We start from the raw sequence: 19,527 nt of genomic DNA, 5'->3' as shown, positions 1-19,527 counted from the left end.
CTTGGCTTATAAGCTTAGCTCACACTTGAACCATACATCTGAGTGCACTTCTCAGAGATCAGGCTCTACGTTGCTCTCTTCTCCCTATTACTACAGGTTTTTCTTTTCTAAATTTAGGGATTTCTTTAACAATTCTTATTCTCAATTCCAGTAGAGAAGTAATGGCAACAGCTGATACTACCCGGGAGGCCCTAGGATACAAAGAAGTCAAGGACCTGATGGCTAACAAGTGTGGGGGAGCTGGCAGCTGAACTCAGCCTTGGAGCCCATGTCTGCTCCCCACCTGGGCTTCCCAGGTGGCGCTAGTGGTAAAGAACCCGCCTGCAGGAGACTTCAGAACCACGGGTTCGATCCCTGGGTTGGGAAGATCCCCGGAGGAGAGTATGGCAACCCACTCCAGCATTCTTGCCTGGAGAATTCCATGGACAGAGGAGCCTGGAGGGCTACAGTCCATAAGGTCACAAAGAATCGGACACGACTGAGCGGCTTAGGATGCACGCTGCTCCCCACCAGGCCCTTCATCACAGAGTGGCTGAGCTCTCCTCCTCAGTACAGGAAGGCGCCAGAGCCTGGTACAAAGGTGGGAACTAGGAATGCTAAGGTCTTGTTTACTAACAACACTGAATGGTCCTCTTTAAGTTTCAGCTTTTTGTAAATTATTACAGGCATCTTCCAGCCATGGATTCCTAAAGCAAACAAGCCCTTTTTTTCCCCTAAATACACATTTTTCCATATTTTTTTTAAAAAATTTCTTTTCAAATAACAGAGAAGAAACACACATTCATTATAGCAAGGCAAATAACAGAGAAGCATAAAGAATAAAGGACTCCCATTCACCAAGCATATTTCTCCTTAGAGGGAACCACTCTTAAGAATGTAGTATTGGCCCTTCCACATCTTTGACAACAACACGTTTTCTCTAAACAGTAAGATAGAGTTGAATTAAATAAAACATGAATATTTTTAAAACAGTCACGTAATGTTTCTTCACATCATTACTGCAATATCCAGCCTCTGCTCCATCAGAAAATAAGAAAACAAAGATAATCCAGCCATCTTTTCACACAAAAGATAAAACTGATAAAATTAGTTCTATTATGTATAAAGAAGTCAGTGCCATATTAAACTTTTTTTTTTTTTTTTACTCATTCAGAGTCCCAATAGCCAAGTCTATACATATTTCAGCAACAGTAATATTGAATGGAATTACTGTTCCACCACAGATTCTAAAACAAAACTCCAAGAAGGTAGATAAAAATATAAATTTCCTGGAAAGTTCCCAAGAATGATCAATACAAAAACACAGTCCTTGTCCCTACTCTGGCACAACTGCATTCCTAAGAGACACAGGAACCGAAGTTTCTTGAGAATCTGGGCTCAAAGCTAGGACGAAAGCACATTTCCCTGAGGAAGCTGTGGGCCAGGACAGGTTTCTGTTGGCCTAAGAATGTGTCCCCGGCTGTCCCAGGAGCACCATGGATGAGTCTGCCTTGTATTGGTTCTGACCGCAGTTTGGAACGAAAAGTTCCCAGCCAATCTGTGGTGACCAGCAGGGCACAAAAGGAATCTGTGTTGTAGTTGCCAGGAGACTGGCCAGAGTTGGTCAAAGTACAAAAACAGCTTTTCCATAAACCTCCAGTCCTTCTTACGCCAATAAATGGCTTTGGATTTATGAATAGGCTGTCGGCTTCCATTATTTTTTTTATTTTAAAAGTGACAGAGTATTTTTCAGAAGAAAATACCAGTACAAAAAAATACACACATACAACTCTAACAAGCATCCCGTAATAAACCAAATCTCTTACCTTTGGTTGGCTTCTGAGTTCCCAAAAGAGGTGTCATCATTGACATGAAAGAAAAGAGTTTAAAAATATTTTTTAGTTAGAAGATGCATTTTGATCATTTTAAAATGATAATAAATATTTACATGATATTTATTAAGAACACAAAATATTAACTTTGAAATCAAACAGCAACCTGAAATAAAGGATAATTAATGTCTACTAACTAGTAAGATAGAATGCTAATTATAGAGAACTAACTTGTATCTTTCAGGTAGAAGAAAGATTGTCTGAGCACTAGATAATTTTTAAAGTCCTAATATTTCTGCCTTCTACATTTTGCTCATCCTTGTCTATGACTTGTAAATATAAAAATATTCTTTACTTCTTAGCGCTGATTTCACTTCCAAGTAGTTTCCTTTGCTCTGATAAAGCAGCAGCTTACTCTCTCTCTATAGAGGACCTTCTACAAAAAAATTTCTGTTCTAAGCTAAAAAAGGTTAAAGGAACAACTAATTTTTTGCCAGTGAGTGACTACTAACTGAATTACTCACTTACTACTTATTCCTCTATGCTGATTCAGGTGCCTCCAACCTCCCTTCTTCTGAAAATGCCACTGGCTTACATCTCCTCAGAGTATAAGAATATAACTTAATCCAGTATAATTTTGAGATTGTTAAACTCAGAGAGGCTTCCCTGGTGGCTCAGATGGTAAAGCGTCTGCCTGCAATACGGAAGACCTAGGTTCAATCCCTGGGTCGGGAAGATCCCCTGGAGAAGGAAATGGCAACCCACTCCAGTACTCTTGCCTGGAAAATTCCATGGACGGAGGAGCGTGGTAGGCTACAGTCCATGGGGTTGCAAAGAGTCGGACACGACTGAGCAACTTCACTTTCATTAAACTCAGAGAAGGGCTTCCCTGGTGGCTCAGTGGTAAAAAAACCAGCTGCCAATGTGGAAGATGCAGGAGACTCAGGTTCCATCCCTGGGTAGGGAAGGTCCTCTGGAGAAGGAAATGGCAACCCACTCCAGTATTCTTGCCTGGGAAATCCCATGGACAGAGGAGCCTGGTGGGCTGTAGTTCATGGGATCACAAAAAAGTTGGACACAACTCAGAGACTAAACACAAACAACAAACTTAAAGAAAAGCTGTAAGAAAAGCACAAAGAGCTCCATTCACCTAAGCTCACCAACTGTTACCACAGTCACAGCTGCCATGTCATTCTCCCCCTCCTTCTCTCCCCTCTTGTTCAAAGATACACACACACACACCTGAGGGTAAGTTACAGACATGACCCTTCGGCCCTAAACACTTCCATGTTAACTCATAAAAACAATGACATTCACTCCACAACCACAGGACTAACTGGTCTTTCAGAGGATCAAAAAGCCAAGTCAGACCTGCAACTTGAAAGAAAATGGTGCATGGAAATGCTTCCTTTCAATTGTTTGGACATCTTGTGCCTTTGTCATATAAGATTTTCTTTTAAATTTAATATTCATTTGTATGGAAAGATTTCAGGTCTGAACACTAACACACCAAAGAAAGCAGCAAATGAGTGATCCTTGTCTAACAGATTTTGGAGTAACAGCCAATGTGACTAGCATATAATAGAAAATAATCTCTCTGGGATGAGAGATATGGGGAAACTTCCCAACAAAAAGACTTGGGAAACACCAGCAGAGGTGACTGACATACGCTACCACCTTTTTGTAGGTCTTTATAAGCAAAGCAGAATCTCATCAATTTCAGAAGGCCCAGTTATAAACCCAGTTGGAGGTAAGAACAGAACCAGCATATATCAGATGCCTATGTGAGGTCAGGTATTGGGTTGGCCCAAAAGTTCCTTTGGGAAAACCCAAACGAACTTTTGGGCCAACCCAATATGCTCCAAGCTACTTCACTGAATCTTCACAGTAACTTTGAAAGGTGCTATTATCATTCCAGCTTTACAGATGAGAAACTGAAGGCTCAGAAGAGTTAAATGACCTTCCCAAGTCACAATAATAATCAGTGATAGATCTGGGATTCGAAAGTAGGTCTTCCGATTCCCAAGCCCATGTTTTCTTCCTCCACCACACTGGTCAAAACAGCCTCATCAAGTTTCTCCTAGACTTAAGAATCTGTGAGTCATACATTAACAACTGCTCCCAGTAACAGAAACATTTCCCAATGTATTAATTTCCTCCATTCTAATTATTACCCAATAAAAGGCCACCATGCGGTGCTTATGCCAGTGTAAGTTTACTTATTCATTATATTTACAAAAACTCCAGACAATCTTTGATGGGAGGAAAAATAAGAGGTTCAGTGTGATATTTCCATTTTAGGTAAAATATTTTTATACAAAAACCAGCTCTTCCTAAAAGACAATTGACAAATACGAAATTCAACAATATATGACACACGGCAGAAGAATCTGTGGGACTAACCTGAATCCAAAACATGATAACAAAAACAGAAGCAAACCGGTAAATTAATTACAGAGCTAAGTTTCCAGCTATGGCTCCTGGTGGCTACAACAGCAATGCTCAAATAACCTGGAGTCACTGGAAACCCAAAGATGTAATTACAGCTCTGTACAAAAATAAATAAGTAAATTAATTAATTAAACAAAACCTTTCAACTTGTAGCTGATAAGGCAATGCCTCACTACTTCAAAATCCCTTATTTAGAAACCTCAGCTATCCAGATTACAGTGGAGATTTAGGAAGCAAAGAAAACCAGTCCCTTGACTAGAAAAGACAGCATAAAGTAGAAGGATGAGAGTCTGAATTTCTGAGTTTCTGTTGTTGTTACATTCATTCTGAAATTTCACGCTTACAAAAAGTTCCAAAAATAGTACAAAGAACTCCTGTGTACCCTTCACCCTATCACCTAAATGATAACATCTTATTAAAACTGCAGTTACAGTGATCAAAACCAAGTAATTAACCATCAACACAAGATTTATGAAATAATCTAGAGCAAACCTTATATAAATTTCTTCCCAACTGCCCTCATTGATGTCCTTTTTCTGGTTTGGGATCACACATTCATGGAGTTGCCATGCCTCCTCCAACTGGGGGCGGTGTGTCTCTCATAACCCTGACACCTGAAGGGTACTAGGCAGTTATTCTGTAGAATGTGCTCACTACAGGTCTGTCTAATGCTTCCTCCAGACTAAATTCAGGTTAGGCATTGTGGCAAGCACCACAGAAGCCCTTCTAAGTATATCAATAACAAAAGGCCACTACTATGGACTATGGAGGTTCCTTAAACAGCTAAAATGTGATCCAGCAGTCCCACTCCTGGGCATATAACCAGACAACACAAAAACGCCTAATTTGAAAAGATACACGCGCCCCAGTGTTCCCAGCAGCACTATTTCCAATAGCCAACACATGGAAGCAACCTAAATGTTCATCGACAGGTGAATGGGTAAAGAAGATGTGGTACATATACACAACAGGGTATTATTCAGCCATAAAAAAGAATGAAATAATGCCATGTGCAGCAACATGGATGGACCTGGAAACTCTCATACTAAGTGAACTAAGAAATAGAAAGACAAATATCATATGGTATCACTTATATGTGGAATCTTTAAAAATGACACAAATGCATGTATTTACAAAACAGAAATAGACTCACAGGCACAGATAACAAACTGTGGTTACCGAAAGGAAAGAGGGGGCGGGGTACAAATAGGAAATCTGGGATTAACAAATAAACACTGCTAAATTGCTCCAGTTGTGTCTGACTCTATGTGATCCTATGGATTATAGCCCGCCAGAGTATTCTGTCCATGGGATTCTCCAGGCAAGCATACTGGAGTGGGTTGCCACTCCCTTCTCCAACAAATATACACTACTATGTACAAAATAAACAAGGTCCAACTGCACAGTACAGGGAACTAAATTCAGTATCTTGTTAATAGCCTATAATGGAAAAGAATCACTTGGCTACTCACCTGAAATATTGTAAATCGACATTTCAATTTTTAAAAAAATACCAGAAGGCACATGATGATATCCAGATTTCACTACTGATGATGGTAACTCTGATCATGTTACAGTTGTATCCACCTTTCCACTGTAACATTACTAGTTTTCCCACTGTAGCTTTTTTCAGTGTCCATTGATGAATCTTGCACACAATTACTGTTCCCCAAATGTGGTCTAGTCACTAAGATGTTAACAGCCCAGGTGAAGCAACATACGCAGATATGTTTTTTAGAAAGAGGGTGGCTCGGGAAACAGCAAATGATTTGATTATATATTTTGGATAGAACTGTTTCTATGAATAAGCCACTCACCTCCTCCTTTTTACTGGCCTGGGTTAGGGGCTTATGCTCACTTTTCTTTTTAATAATAAAGTATACCATAAAATTAAACTGAATTATAGTCCTAATCTTACACTGCCACAATATGAGGAAGAAACTTAGTGATGATTTTACATAAATTTGGAAATTTTTATTAAAACTTCTGACCATGACAAAAATAAATTTTGGGTCCAAAAATAAGCCACACAGTACTGTGTTATGTGTAAAGCAAGCTATACCAGAACGATGAGTTATAAATCAATTACTGCTGTCAACTACCAAAATCAAACATGACATCCAGATCTCATCAACTCTATTAATTTTAAAGATTCAAGTTTCTGAAACTCACAATTTGCAACATCTGGAATCTGTTTTAATAAGATCCCTCTCCAATCCACTCTATAACGGCTGTGTTACATCACAAAGAGCTTATTCTAATACGGCCATACTACGTAATGATATTGTTTCCTTTCTGGACTTAAGCTGGCAGTACCAGCAACCAAACAACAATCTGTGTGACGATCATTAGTCTTTCTTTGTCGCCCCTTCCTCATTATCAGTCTTTTTCATGTCAGGAATAAAGTTGACCTGACTAAAAATTCAGACATTGACTAGATTCATAGAGGAAGTTTGTCAACCTCTGCTTATCTGGCTAACATTAAGATGCACAATTAAAAGCCCTAGTAATTGTTTCCTCAAAATCAGGAATACTACATTCAATTGTGAAGAATAAATTTTAAAAGCATCATTGATAAAGTTTTCTGGAGAATAGTATTTGGATGTAGAGGGATTTAAAAAATGATACCGGTGAAAGAATAAATCAAAGAATAGAAATATGAAGCCTGGACCAGAGAAGACTAAAAGATGACAGGAAGCCACCTCAGGTAGGATCTATGGAAGAAAGTTAAAAAGAAAAAAAGGGAGAGCTCTTTAATAGAAGAATAATTAGCACTGTGTTAAACAGCCAGCTCACCATTAGTGGAGTTATCTGAAGAGAGAACAGGAAAGCATCTGATGAGGATGTTGAAGGAGGAATGAGAAGTTACACTGGATTACTTGTACAATTCTGTGTTTACAATGAGAAAGCAAACATTAGGCATTCGACAAGTTATGTTTCAGTATTTCTCTCAGGGACACAGTGCAGGGCACCAGTACGTCAGAGCTATAGGTCGACCATCACCTCCCACGCAACTCCCTCAGAAGGTCCCTCCTCTCCAGCGAGCTAGTGTCTTCCTGCATCCCACATGCCTGCATTCAGGTAAAGCCACTCCCTCTGACAACCCTATCTGTTCAAGCCCTCCTCACACGGGAAAAGCTCAGATCAAATTCCATCTCCCTCGAGACCCCATCCACAAGAACCCCAAGCAAAAGTGAGTCTTCCTTCCCCCATTTGTATTAGCAAAAACTCCCTACACATCACGTATTACCTATCAATGTCACATGATATAAACTTTCTAATATTAATATAAATGGATTATCTCCCCAACTAGACTACAAGCTTCTGAGAGTGTGTCTTCCAGGGTTTATCAGTGCCCAACACAAGGCTTTCTGCTTATTTAGCATATGTTATTTACAATCCCTAGGTGACCTGGCCTCGCCTTCTATCTCAACCACATCTTCAGCCATTTTCCTTTCACCCTCACTGGCCTTTTTCTAATTGGCCCAATGTACACAACTTCCTAGTCTATGGGCTTTCACTCATGGTTTTTTTTCTACCTTGAAATCTTAAGGCTAAACTCATTTGTCATTTCTTAGCTTATTTATTTCTCTACATGTATCTTTCCTAAACACCCAATCTAAGTCAAGTCACTAATGTTACTCTCAATACTCCTGATAGAATAAAAACATTTCCACCACCATCCAGGCTCCCTAAAATCATCCCCCAAACAATAAAGGAAACAAGAAACAAATACAAATTCTATCTTCAATGAAACTAGGAGATAATTATACATGAAACATATTACACAAAGACACAAAACACATTCACTGGAGGCAAGGAAAGGTCAGAAATGAGTATCACCAGAAGGCGGGGGGAGGGGGCACCTCAAACAGGAAGCGCATTCAAGTCACAACCTCTTACATACGTCCTCAGAGAAACTTCTTTCAATCTAGAGAAAAGACAGTTTTGACAATTCTCTATTAAAATCTTCCACCCACACAAATGATACTTGGTTGAGAACAGAGGGACATTCCAAGAACACAGTCGCTGAACCACAACTGGCATATTTCCCAATCACAGAGCTTTAGAAAGATGAAAACTCCGGTTAATAAATTCCATAATTTCAAATTACCATATATTGAAATTGCACCAAAGAATACACTATTAATTAATCATTTGCAAATCACCTGCTTCTTCTCATCTGTTAAACACACAAGCAGAGTAAGTTTTAATTCACTGTCCACTTTTACTACAAGAAAGTTTAAAATCTAACCAAAGAATTATATTAATCTTGATTCATTTGTGGGTTTAATAAAATACATTTCACATGCTATGTTAACAGAGAAATACACACTCATTGGAAAAATTAGATGAGAAAATAACGTCAAGGTGTACACAGAGATTAGGATAGATTATTGAAGCACTCATTGCAAGAAAATGCTCATAAATTTTTATTTCTTTCAGTATTTTTGGTTATCACTGGTTTTCAATTTTATGGGTCTATATTTCTCTAGTTTCCCTGAATGGATTAATGTGATTAGATTTCTCTGGAAAAAATTTTTTTTTACTGAGTATGAAATTAACTCCCCAGTTCTCTTACCCTTGCAGACCCAGATCCATATGTCAGGCTCCAAACCAGAAGGCACATACTCAGTGTTCACAGGCAGTACAGCTTACAGCTGTATTTTGCTTAATCCTCACAATATTGACCAAAAACAGAAAATCACAAGATTTCACATTAGAATCCTCTTGAAAATTCAGAAGATCTGGAAACGCTAGGCCTAAATGTGCACATGCAGACCCTGGCTAGGCCTGCACTGCTGTGCCTTCCACATGGATCTGCTGGTAGGCAAGCGGCTGAGTTTCAAATTCCTGCTATGAAGAAAGCAGAAGAGGGTTTTCTTCACACTCAAAGAAAACAGAGACCTACAAATTCATACCAATAAAGACAATGTTTCCAAATCTAATCCCAAGAACCTAAAATCAAGGGCCACCACAATCTGATGAGGACTACCCTACAGATTCTCCCCACCCTAGTCAAGAATACAGTCCCCTGTAATATCCCAATAAAAAATCCTAAGTATCAAATCCCAAAAAGGAATCCTAAATGCAAATGTCACTTGGAACAGTAATGTCACTAGAATTGTTGCTGTTTAGTCACTAAGTCATGTCCAACTCATTGTGACCCATGGATTGTAGACAGCCAGGCCCCTCTGTCCATGGGATTTCCCAGGCAAGAATACTGGAGTGGGCTGCCATTCCCTCTCCAGGAGATCTTCTCAACCCAGGGATCAAACCCACATCTCCTGCATTGGCAGGTGGATTCTTTACCATTGAGCCATTAGTAGCTATGAAACAGAACTAAAGCTAAAGTTCTTGTCCTCACTGTAAGCAGTGGTAAGTCTACAATTCAGACTTAAGTTAGAAAGCCTGGGGGCTTCAAGGGGGGGAAAGCAAACATAAAATACCAGCGCACCTACATTCCTGCATGAAGAATGTTATGTCCTGTCAATACTGTGAGGTTGGTCCATGATTCAATGTTAATCTGAGGTTCAAGTCAGCCAGTGGGTTGAGAAAAACTAAAATTTCTAACCCATTATATAATTACTCCCCAAACTCACTGCTTAGCAAAGACTTCTTTAACTTCCTTATAGACTTCTTTAACTTCCTTATGTGGAAATTCAATTTCCAAGCATTCTCCAGCTAAATACTTCACTACTCACAAAAGGTCTAAACTGCTTGGTTAACTAACTGAAGACTGCAGCGTTTACCACTTTCCTGAGGATATGGTTTTCATCTGTGAAATGTCTCTCCAACCCATCCCCTTTCCTTCTCAACTTCACTCTTTCACTCAGCAATATTTACTGAGTACCTGCTAAAAGCCAGATGCTAATTGTGGTACCAGAGAAACTGCGCTGAGCAAAATCCTAAGAGCAGGACTTCCCTGGTAGCCCACTGGTTAAGACTGTGCACTGTCAAGGTAAGGGGTGCAGGTTCAATCTCTGATTGGAGAATTAAGATCCCACATACAGGAACCAAGAGGTTTTTTTAAAATCCTAAGAGCTTTTTCTTTACATCTGTGTTTCTTTTGCTGATGGTAACGACGACATAGGGTCGTCGTTACCATCTTTCTAAATTCCATACATTTGCGTTAATATACTGTATTGGTGTTTCTCTTTCTGACTTACTTCACTCTGTATAATAGGCTCTGGGACAACCCAGAGGGAAAGAATGGGGAGGGAAGTGGGAGGGGGGTTCAGGATGGGGGGGACATGCACCCGTGGCTGATTCATGTCAATGTATGGCAAAAAACACCACAATATTGTAAAGGAATTAGCCTCCAATTAAAATAAATTTTTTTTTAATGCTAAGAGCTTAAATTCTTTTATAACAGAACGAATGAATGAATGTGTAATAAGTGCTATGAAAAAAATTTAAAAGGGGGAGAAAGAGTGTATCTGGGGTTGGGTAGTCAGCGTCAGTATAAAGGCCTGTGGGAGGTAAGGAGGGGGCCCCGTGAACAAGCAGCAGACACGATGCCCCATCTCTTCAATCCCTCTTGGTCTACCCACTGCTGTAAGCAAGAAAAGCTCTTCACAATATCACGTTTTCCCACCTGTCCTCCTCCCCGAAGACCTCATGCTTCCCACACACTTGTACTTGTCGGTCCTGCAGGCGTGGTGACATTTGTACTTTTGGTTACCTGTGTACCTCTCCCACTTTTTGCCCTAGTGATAACCTTCTCATCCTTCAGAAAACAGTCACCTTCTCTGTCTTCTTTTAGGAACTACCACATCCCTTAGGCCTTCTTTTTCTCAGCAAGTACTGTAGCTGTGTTGCCTCCTCCTGGACTTTGAGCTCCAGAGAGCACAGAACAGTTTCATTCTCCTCCATTTCCCCAGCACCTGACATTAGGTAGGCACTCCACAGGGTTTGCTGGAATTTACCAAGACGTGATGAGCTTGTCTCAAATGCTCAGTAGCTAAGTAAGCTCCTGATTTACCCTGTCCCAGGCTCTCTGTAATTCCTGACACTCACCTAAAAAGTCTTAACTATTAGATATATACAGTAATATACCTTTTAGACCAGTAATTAGAATTCCATTTAGCACCAGATTCCCTGGTGGCTCAGACAGTAAAGAATCTGCGTCCAATGCAGGAGACCGGGGTTCAATCCCTGGGTTGGGAAGATCCCTGGAGAAGGGAATGGCAACCCACTCTAGTATTCTTGGCCGGAGAATCCCATGGACAGAGGAGCCTGGTAGGCTATACCCCATGGGGTCACAAACAGTCAGACACAACTGAGCGACTAACAAACACATACACAGCAACTGTTCAGAATATACTTGAAACAAAAGCAAAAATGCTTCTAGAAACAGAACAAAACAGAAGCCAAGCTTCTCTCCACAGATGAGACTAGAGCCTACAGACCTAATACTGTAACTGTAATGTAAAGTTATGAGGGCTGCCAGGTGGCTCAGTTTGTTGTGAACCACATAGTCAAAGGCTTTGGCATAGTCAATAAAGCAGAAACAGATGTTTTTCTGGAACTCTCTCGCTTTTTCTATGATCCAACAGATGTTGGCAATGAGATCTCTGGTTCCTCTGCTTTTTCTAAATCCAGCTTGAACATCTGGAAGTTCACGGTTCACATACTGTTGAAGCCTAACTTGGGGAATTTTGAGCATCACTTTACTAGCGTGTGAGATGAGTGCTATTGTGCAGTAGTATGAGCATTCTTTGGCATTGCCTTTCTTTGGGATTGGAATGAAAACTGACCTTTTCCAGTCCTGTGGCCACTGCAGTGTTCCAAATTTGCTGGCATATTGAGTGCAGCACCTTCACAGCATCATCTTTTAGGATTTGAAATAGCTCAAAGGAATTCCATCACCTCCACTAGCTTTGTTTGTAGTGATGCTTCCCCTAAGGCCTACCTGACTTCACATTCCAGGATGTCTGGCTCTAGGTAAGTGATCACACCATCGTGGTTATCTGGGTCGTGAAGATCTTTTTTGTATAGTTCTTCTGTGTATTCTTGCCACCTCTTCTTAATATCTTCTGCTTCTGTTAGGTCCATACCATTTCTGTCCTTTATCGACCCCATCTTTGCATGAAATGTTCCCCTTGGTATCTCTAATTTTCTTGAAGAGATCTCTAGTTTTTCCCATTCTATTGTTTTCCTCTATTTCTTTGCACTGATTACTGAGGAAGGCTTTCTTATCTCTCCTTGCTATTCTTTGGAACTCTGCATTCAAATGGGTATATCTTTCCTTTTCTCCTTTGCCTTTAGCTTCTCTTCTCTTCTCAGCTATTTGTAAGGCCTCCTCAGACAGCCATTTTGCTTTTTTTGCATTTCTTTTTCTTGGCGATGGTCTTGATCCCCATCTCCTGCACAATGTCATGAACCTCCGTCCATAGTTCTTCAGGCACTCTATCAGATCTAATCCCTCGAATCTATTCCTCACTTACGCTGTATAATCTGGTCCCATCACTTCATGGCAAATAGCTGGGTAAACAGTAGAAACAGTGACAGACTTTATGGGGTGGGGGGCCTCCAAAATCACTGCAGTTGGGGACTGCAGCCATGAAATTAAAAGACGCTGGGGAGGGAGGTGGGAGGGGGGTTCAGGATGGGAACACATGTAGACCCACGGCTGATTCATGTCAATGTATGGCAAAAACCACTACAATATTGTAAAGTAATTAGCCTCCATCTAAAATGAATAAATTAATAATTAAAAAAAAGACACTGTCTCCTTGGAAGAAAAGTTATGACCAACCTAGATAGCATATTAAAAAGCACAGACATTACTTTGCCAACAAAGGTACGTCTAGTCAAAGCTATGGTTTTTCCAGTAGTCATGTATGGATGTGAGTGCTGGCCTATAAAGAAAGCTGAGCACTGAACAATCGATGCTTTTGAACTGTGGTGTTGGAGAAGACTCTTCAGAGTCCCTTGGATGCAAGGAGATCCAACCAGTCCATCCTAAAGAAAATCAGTCCTGAATATTCATTGGAAGGACTGATGTTGAAGCTGAAACGCCAATACTTTGGCCACCTGATGCGAATAATTGACTCATTGGAAAAGACCCTAATGCTGGGAAAGATTGAAGGCGGGAGGAGAAGGGGATGACAGAGGATGAGATGGTTGGATGGCATCACCGACTCAATGGACATGAGTTTGAGTCAACTCCTGGAGTTGGTGATGGACAGGGAGGCCTGGCGTGCTGCAGTCCATGGGGTCGCAAAGAGTTGGACACGACTGAGCAACTGAGGTGGCTTAGTAGTCAAGAATTCGCCTGCAATGCAGGAGACACAAGAGATGGGGGTTCAATCCCTGGGTTGCGAAGATCCCCTGGAGGAGGAAATGGTACCCTGCTCCAGTATTTTTGCCTAGGAAATCCCATGGATAGAGGAGCCTGGCAGGCTACAGTCCATGAGATCACAACAAGCCAGACAGGACTGAGTGATTGAGCATGCACGCATGCACTGGAAGGTTACAGACCAAGTGAGTTTGGCTCAAATGTTCCCCTCCAACGGTCTTACAGTGTGGAGAGAGTCTGAGGTGATGGCTTACTAAAAGGCATCAGTTGTTTGAAGAAATGAAGAGAAATGTCTGCTTAGAAAAACAAAATATCCTAGGGCCATTTACCACAGGAGCAAAGAGCCCTGAGCAAGTATTCATTTCAACTGTTTACTGAGAGATCACAGAATAAGAACAAGCACAAGTCCCTGCCCTCAAGGAGCTGACAACCTAGCAAAGTCAGATATTTAAACCCGTAGAAAACCTTGCATTTACAGTCCATCATGAAAGAGATTCTAAGCCATTATCTTCCACTGGCTAGAGGGGAGATGGAGGTCAGGGAAGTAAGGTATACTTTAAGAAAGCTCTCTAAAAATTCAGCTCAAATGATAAAAGTTCAACCTTTTTTGGTGGTTAATGAGTTCATTCCTCAGTACCAAGAATACTGACTCACCTAGCATGTCACCTCCCAGACACTGCATCAAAATGGTGCTATCTAAACATATTTGCATACCTACTTAATAACAATGATCCCTAAGGAACAGAGAAGAATGTAATAGTCAAAAAATCCACATAAACAAAATACTGTATTATAGTAACAAAATGATTAAGTTGTTAGATATGCATGAAAATAAATGAGGTCTTTGATCCATGGATGAGCCTCAGCGGGTCTGTGAATTCCTGATTTTTTTTTTCCTGGCAGAGGAGTTACAGCTTTCAGATTTGCAAAAGTGTCTACAGACCCAAGAAAGTTTAAGCAACAGTGCTGTAGAGCCATTTCCCTAAGGGTTATGGAGCTTCGGGTCCTAACCCATTGTTTGGCTAGGATCAACAAAGGAGACACCAAGTGGGATATCATATAACTCAACAGACACCTTATGTTGCTTCTGTTCCCTATGGCTCATCAACAAGATGTGGCACAAGCTTTGGACAGGTACCGAGGTGATGAGTCTCATGTCTGCTCTGTGTCCTGTGCTGTGCTTAGTCAATCAGTCATGTCTGACTCTGCAACCCCATGGACCACAGCCCACCAGGCTCCTCTGTCCATGGGATTCTCCAGGCAAGAATACTGGAGTGGGTTGCCATGCTCTCCTCCAGGGGATCTTCCCAACCCTGGGATCGAACCCAGGTCTCCTACATTACAGGAGGATTCTTTACCGACTGAGCGAGCCACGGGGGAAGAGCCCGCTCTATGTCCTAGCTGCCAATAAAGCTAGTGGAGGTGAAGGAATTCCAGCAGAACTGTTTAAAATCTTAAAAGATGATGCTATTAAATCACTGCACTGAATATGTCAGCAAATAAAACCCAATAGTGGCCACAGGACTGGAAAAGGTCAATCCTCATCCCGATTCCCAAGAAAGACAGTACTAAAGAATGTTCAAACCACCAGAGAGTTGCACTCATCTCCCATGCCAGTAAGATTATGCTCAAAATCCTTCAAGCTAGGTTTCAGCATTACATGAACCAAGAAATTCTAGGTGTTCAAGCTGGGTTTAGAAAAGGTAGAGGAACCAGAGATCAAATTGCCAACATTCGCTGGACCACAGAGAAAGCAAGGGAACTCCAGAAAAACATCTACCACTGTTTCATTGACTACACTAAAACTTGACTGTGTGGAGCATTACAAACTGTGGAAAACTCTTAAAGAGATGGGAATACCAGTCTATCTTACCTGACTCCTGAGAAACCTGTATGTGGGTTAAGAAGCAATAGTTAGAACCTTGTATGGAACAACTGACTGGTTCAGGATTGAGAAAGGAGTACAAGGCTGTTTATTATCACCCTGTTTATTCCACTTAAATGCAGAGCACATCATGTGAAATGCTGGGCTAGATGAGTTATAAGCTGGAATCAAGATTGCCAGGAGAAATATCAACAAGCTCAGATATGCAGATGACCACTCTAATGGTAGCCTCTTAATGAGGGTGAAGGAGCAGAGGGAAAATGTCGGCTTAAAACACAACATTCAAAAAACTAAGATCATGGCATCCAGTCCCATCACTTCATGGCAAAGAGAAGGGAAAAAGGTAGAAGCAGTGACAGATTTCCTCTTCTTGGGCTCTAAAATCACTGCAGATGGTGAATGCAGCCATGAAATTAAGACAATGACTGCTTCTTGGCAGGAAAGCTATGACAAACCTAGACAGTGTATTAAAAAGCAGAGACGTCATTTTGCCAACAAAGGTCTGTATAGTCATGTTCTTTCCAATAGTCATGTACAGATGTGAGAGCTGGACCATAAAGAAAGTAGAACGCCAAAGAATTGATGCTTTCAAACTATGGTGCTAGAGAAGAATCTTGAGAGTCCCTCAGAGAGCAAGGGGATCAAACCAGTCAATCCTAAAGGAAATCAACCCTAAATATTCACTGAAAGGACTGATGCTAAAGCTTCAGTACTTTGGCCACCTGATATGAACAGCCAACCCATTGGAAAATATCCTGATGCTGGGAAAGACTGAAGGTAGGAGGAGAAGGGGATGACAGATGATGAGATGATTGGATGGCATTGCAGACTCCATGGACATGAACTTGGGCAAAGTCTGGGAGGTGGTGAGGGACAGGGAAGCTTGGTGTGCTGCAGTTCATGGGGTCAAGAAGAGTCAGACATGACTTGGCAACTGAACAACAACAACAGAGGAGACTCCAAGTGGGATATAATATAACTCACAAGACACCCTATGTCGTTTCTGTTCCCTTACGGCTCATCAACAAGATGCAGCACAAGCTTTGGGCAGGTGATGAACCTCATATCTGCTCTGTGTCTTAGCTGGTGGAGCCGAAAAGGATCCAGGGTCAGCACTTAAAGGATCACTGACCTGCCCTGTGAGAGCCAGGAGGCAGTGGGATCAGTATTTCAGACTACAGTGGACCAAGGAATGAATAAGAAGTGTAATTAAGACACAGAGTATTATATATTTGAAATTTGCTAAAAGAATAGATCCTAAAAGTTCTCATCTCACACACACACATGCAAAATTGTAACTATGTGTGGTGATGGATGTAGTTTTAACAACTTACTGTGGTGATCAATTTGCAATATATACAAACATTAAATCATGATGAAACTTAATATCATGTTCTGAAACTTAATATAATGGTAAAAATCAATTACATCTCAATTTTTAAAAAGAGGAGTAATGTGCTTCCCAGTAGGCACAGTAGTAAAGAATCCACCTGCCAATGCAGGAGACACAAGAGATTCGAGTTTGAAATTTGCTAAAAGAATAGATCTTAAAAGTTCTCATCTCACACACACACATGCAAAATTGTAACTATGTGTGGTGATGGATGTAGTTTTAACTACATTGATTAAATCAATGATTAAAATGGATCCCTGAGACTTTTTCTTACAATGGTGATTCAAAATAAAATAATGCGAGTGACCTTTTTCCTCGTCCTCAGTCGTGTCTTTGCGATGCCATGGACTGTAGCCCACCAGGCTCCTCTGTCCATGGGATTCTCCAGGCAAGAATACTGGAGTGGGTGACCATTCCCTTCTCCAGGGGATCTTCCTGACCCAGGAATTGAACCCAGGTCTCCTGCACTGCAGGCGGACTCCTTCCTATCTGAGCCACCAAGCTGTTTGCTACAGGGTCAGTGCTCAATGTAAGTCCAAAACTCCAGCCATGACAGAATAACTGGCTCTAGTTTTCATGTCATAAATAAGAAAACTGCACAAAAGACATGGAGCAAATGTTTTCAGACAATGGATAAGAGGCAGTGTGGGGGAATAACTCAGAGAGAAGGAAAGCAAGTGAGCTGGGCCCTACAGCTGCCCAGGCTTCCTACCTACAGACGCTTGGGACACCAAGAGGAAACCCAAGGCAGGACATGGTGGCCTGAGCAGAGATGGTGGAGACTGAAGAGCTGAGGCAGGGGGAATCTGCTGGCCAGAAAGAAGGAAGCAACCCAGAGGAAGAATTCTAGGAATCTGCAACGAGTTTCCTTCCGTGTTTGACTCAGTGCTAAATGGCACGTGCAGAAGATAAGGCCCCAAAAGGTCACAAAAACCATCCAGGAAGGAACTACTGCGGGAGAATCAGCTGTACACTGAACTGTCTTCAGGGCTCAGACAAGAGGTACAACCAGCCACAATGGAAAGATCTTCTTGAACACCAGGAGGCATTGGGTTTAGAGCCCAGAAAGGTCATGGTTGAGGAGCAGTGCTACACTTGCCCTACAATAAAGGCTCTTCTCGCCCCAATCTAACAAAGCTCAACAACAAGCCAAGATCCAACGGATCCAGGGATAAGCAACTCACAAGGAGCTTCCCAGGTCTCGCTCATACCAACGAGAAGTGGGGCAATACCCTCATTCAATTTGGACTATTCGGACATGGAATCATGTAGACACAAGCTTATCACAGCGTTTTTTCTCATGGAATGATAACTGAGCACCAAGCCTTACATTACGTACTTCATTTTCATCATAGCAATCCTATGAGACATCCTCATGTTACATCTGAGTTACTTAGCATTCAGAAATTAACACAGCTGGTGGAAGTGGAATTAAGATTCAAACTGGTGTCTGCCTGCTTCAAAGCCCACATTCAAGCTGCTGGTGGAAAATTCAAGGCACTCAGCCAGCCACTTTCCCAGGTCAAGCACATGGCGAACATCACTAACGAACCACAACACTCCTGTTCTTCATTAAAAGAAACTTCATCCGGGGCACCCTCGAAGGGAAGTGCTAAGAACATCATTAAATATTAAAATAATGCTAAATGTCAGAGAATAAAGCAATAAGAAATAAGATATTTGGCTATAACTTAGAAAATTACAAAAATAAACGTCACAGGATGAATACAGTACTTTCACTGTAAGCTTTCAAGTCAAATTTGAAAGTGTATTTTCAATCAAGTTTAATTACAGTATTAATATTCATCTCTTCTTCCAAAAACTAACTTGACTTTAACTGCTATGTGTCACAGATACAAATAGTCTACCTTTTTTTTTTTTTTACTCAAAGTAAAACCTGAAATTCAAAGGGAAAAAAGACACCTATTCTTCAGTATACAATTATGTAGCCTTTTGCTTTTTTTGGAAGCAGGAATTGTGTTTGTTTACCTCATAACATTTCCCAAAAGAAATGCTTTATGTCACCCGAAATAAACCATGCTTCCATCATTTCCCTGTTTGTCACTGTTGATTTTAATAGGCAAAGGAATAATAGGGAAGGTAAAATGAATTAACAAAAGCCTTGATCTTGAAGAAAAGGGTGAGGATGTGGAAAGAGGAAAAGGATTAAGAATTAAAGAATACGTTGAGGCCACTAGCATACAGTGCTAACATTTTACAGCCTAAGAAGGAAGCTGTATGGGCCTTCCCTGGTGGTCCAGCGGTTAAGACTTTGTGCTTCCAATGCAGGGGGTGTGGGGCTCAATCCCTGGTTGGGAAACTATGATCCCACAGGTCGCACAGCACAGCTCAAGAAAAGAAGCTGTAGACATAGATATTTTGAGGAACCAAATATGCCTGGACCAGCAAAAGCCAGAAATCCCTACATTAGACAGCAAGAACTCCTTAAACCGCATGCACCAGCACTATAACCCGGGTTTCTTGAACTGGCCGACTGGTTAACAGCAGGGAAAACTGGCTATCAACTGGCGGCTAAAGGAAGATTGGATGAGGAGTTCAGTACTAATAAATCACAGAGAAGAAAGAGTTCAGTTAAACCTTGGCATTTTCTTAAGAGTTACCAATTCTGATGTCTTTTAAAAATGCAACAGTTTTTAAGATATAAATTAACTAATATATTCTA

The 19,527-nt window shown here is 41.1% G+C and overlaps 1 protein-coding gene across 5 annotated transcripts in view; it reads right to left on the bottom strand.

Annotated features, from left to right (window-relative positions):
* Positions 1-19,527, bottom strand: part of KIF13B (kinesin family member 13B) — a 211,488-nt gene that overhangs the window by 138,778 nt on the left and 53,183 nt on the right. For 4 of the 5 annotated variants that reach the window (XM_081496072.1, XM_081496092.1, XM_081496101.1 and 1 more), the window contains exon 3: positions 1,806-1,818. The exons of the other annotated variant lie outside the window; for it this stretch is intronic. In XM_081496072.1, coding sequence (XP_081352198.1) covers positions 1,806-1,818 — 13 coding nt within the window. The remainder of the gene's footprint in view (positions 1-1,805; positions 1,819-19,527) is intronic. 5 annotated transcript variants of the gene reach the window in all.

This window comes from Giraffa tippelskirchi, chromosome 1, assembly GCF_054371585.1.
Source record: "Giraffa tippelskirchi isolate mGirTip1 chromosome 1, T2T-mGirTip1v1.2.pri, whole genome shotgun sequence".
In the NCBI taxonomy this organism is placed as follows: domain Eukaryota; kingdom Metazoa; phylum Chordata; class Mammalia; order Artiodactyla; family Giraffidae; genus Giraffa; species Giraffa tippelskirchi.
This window is presented reverse-complemented; position numbering and strand designations above follow the sequence as displayed.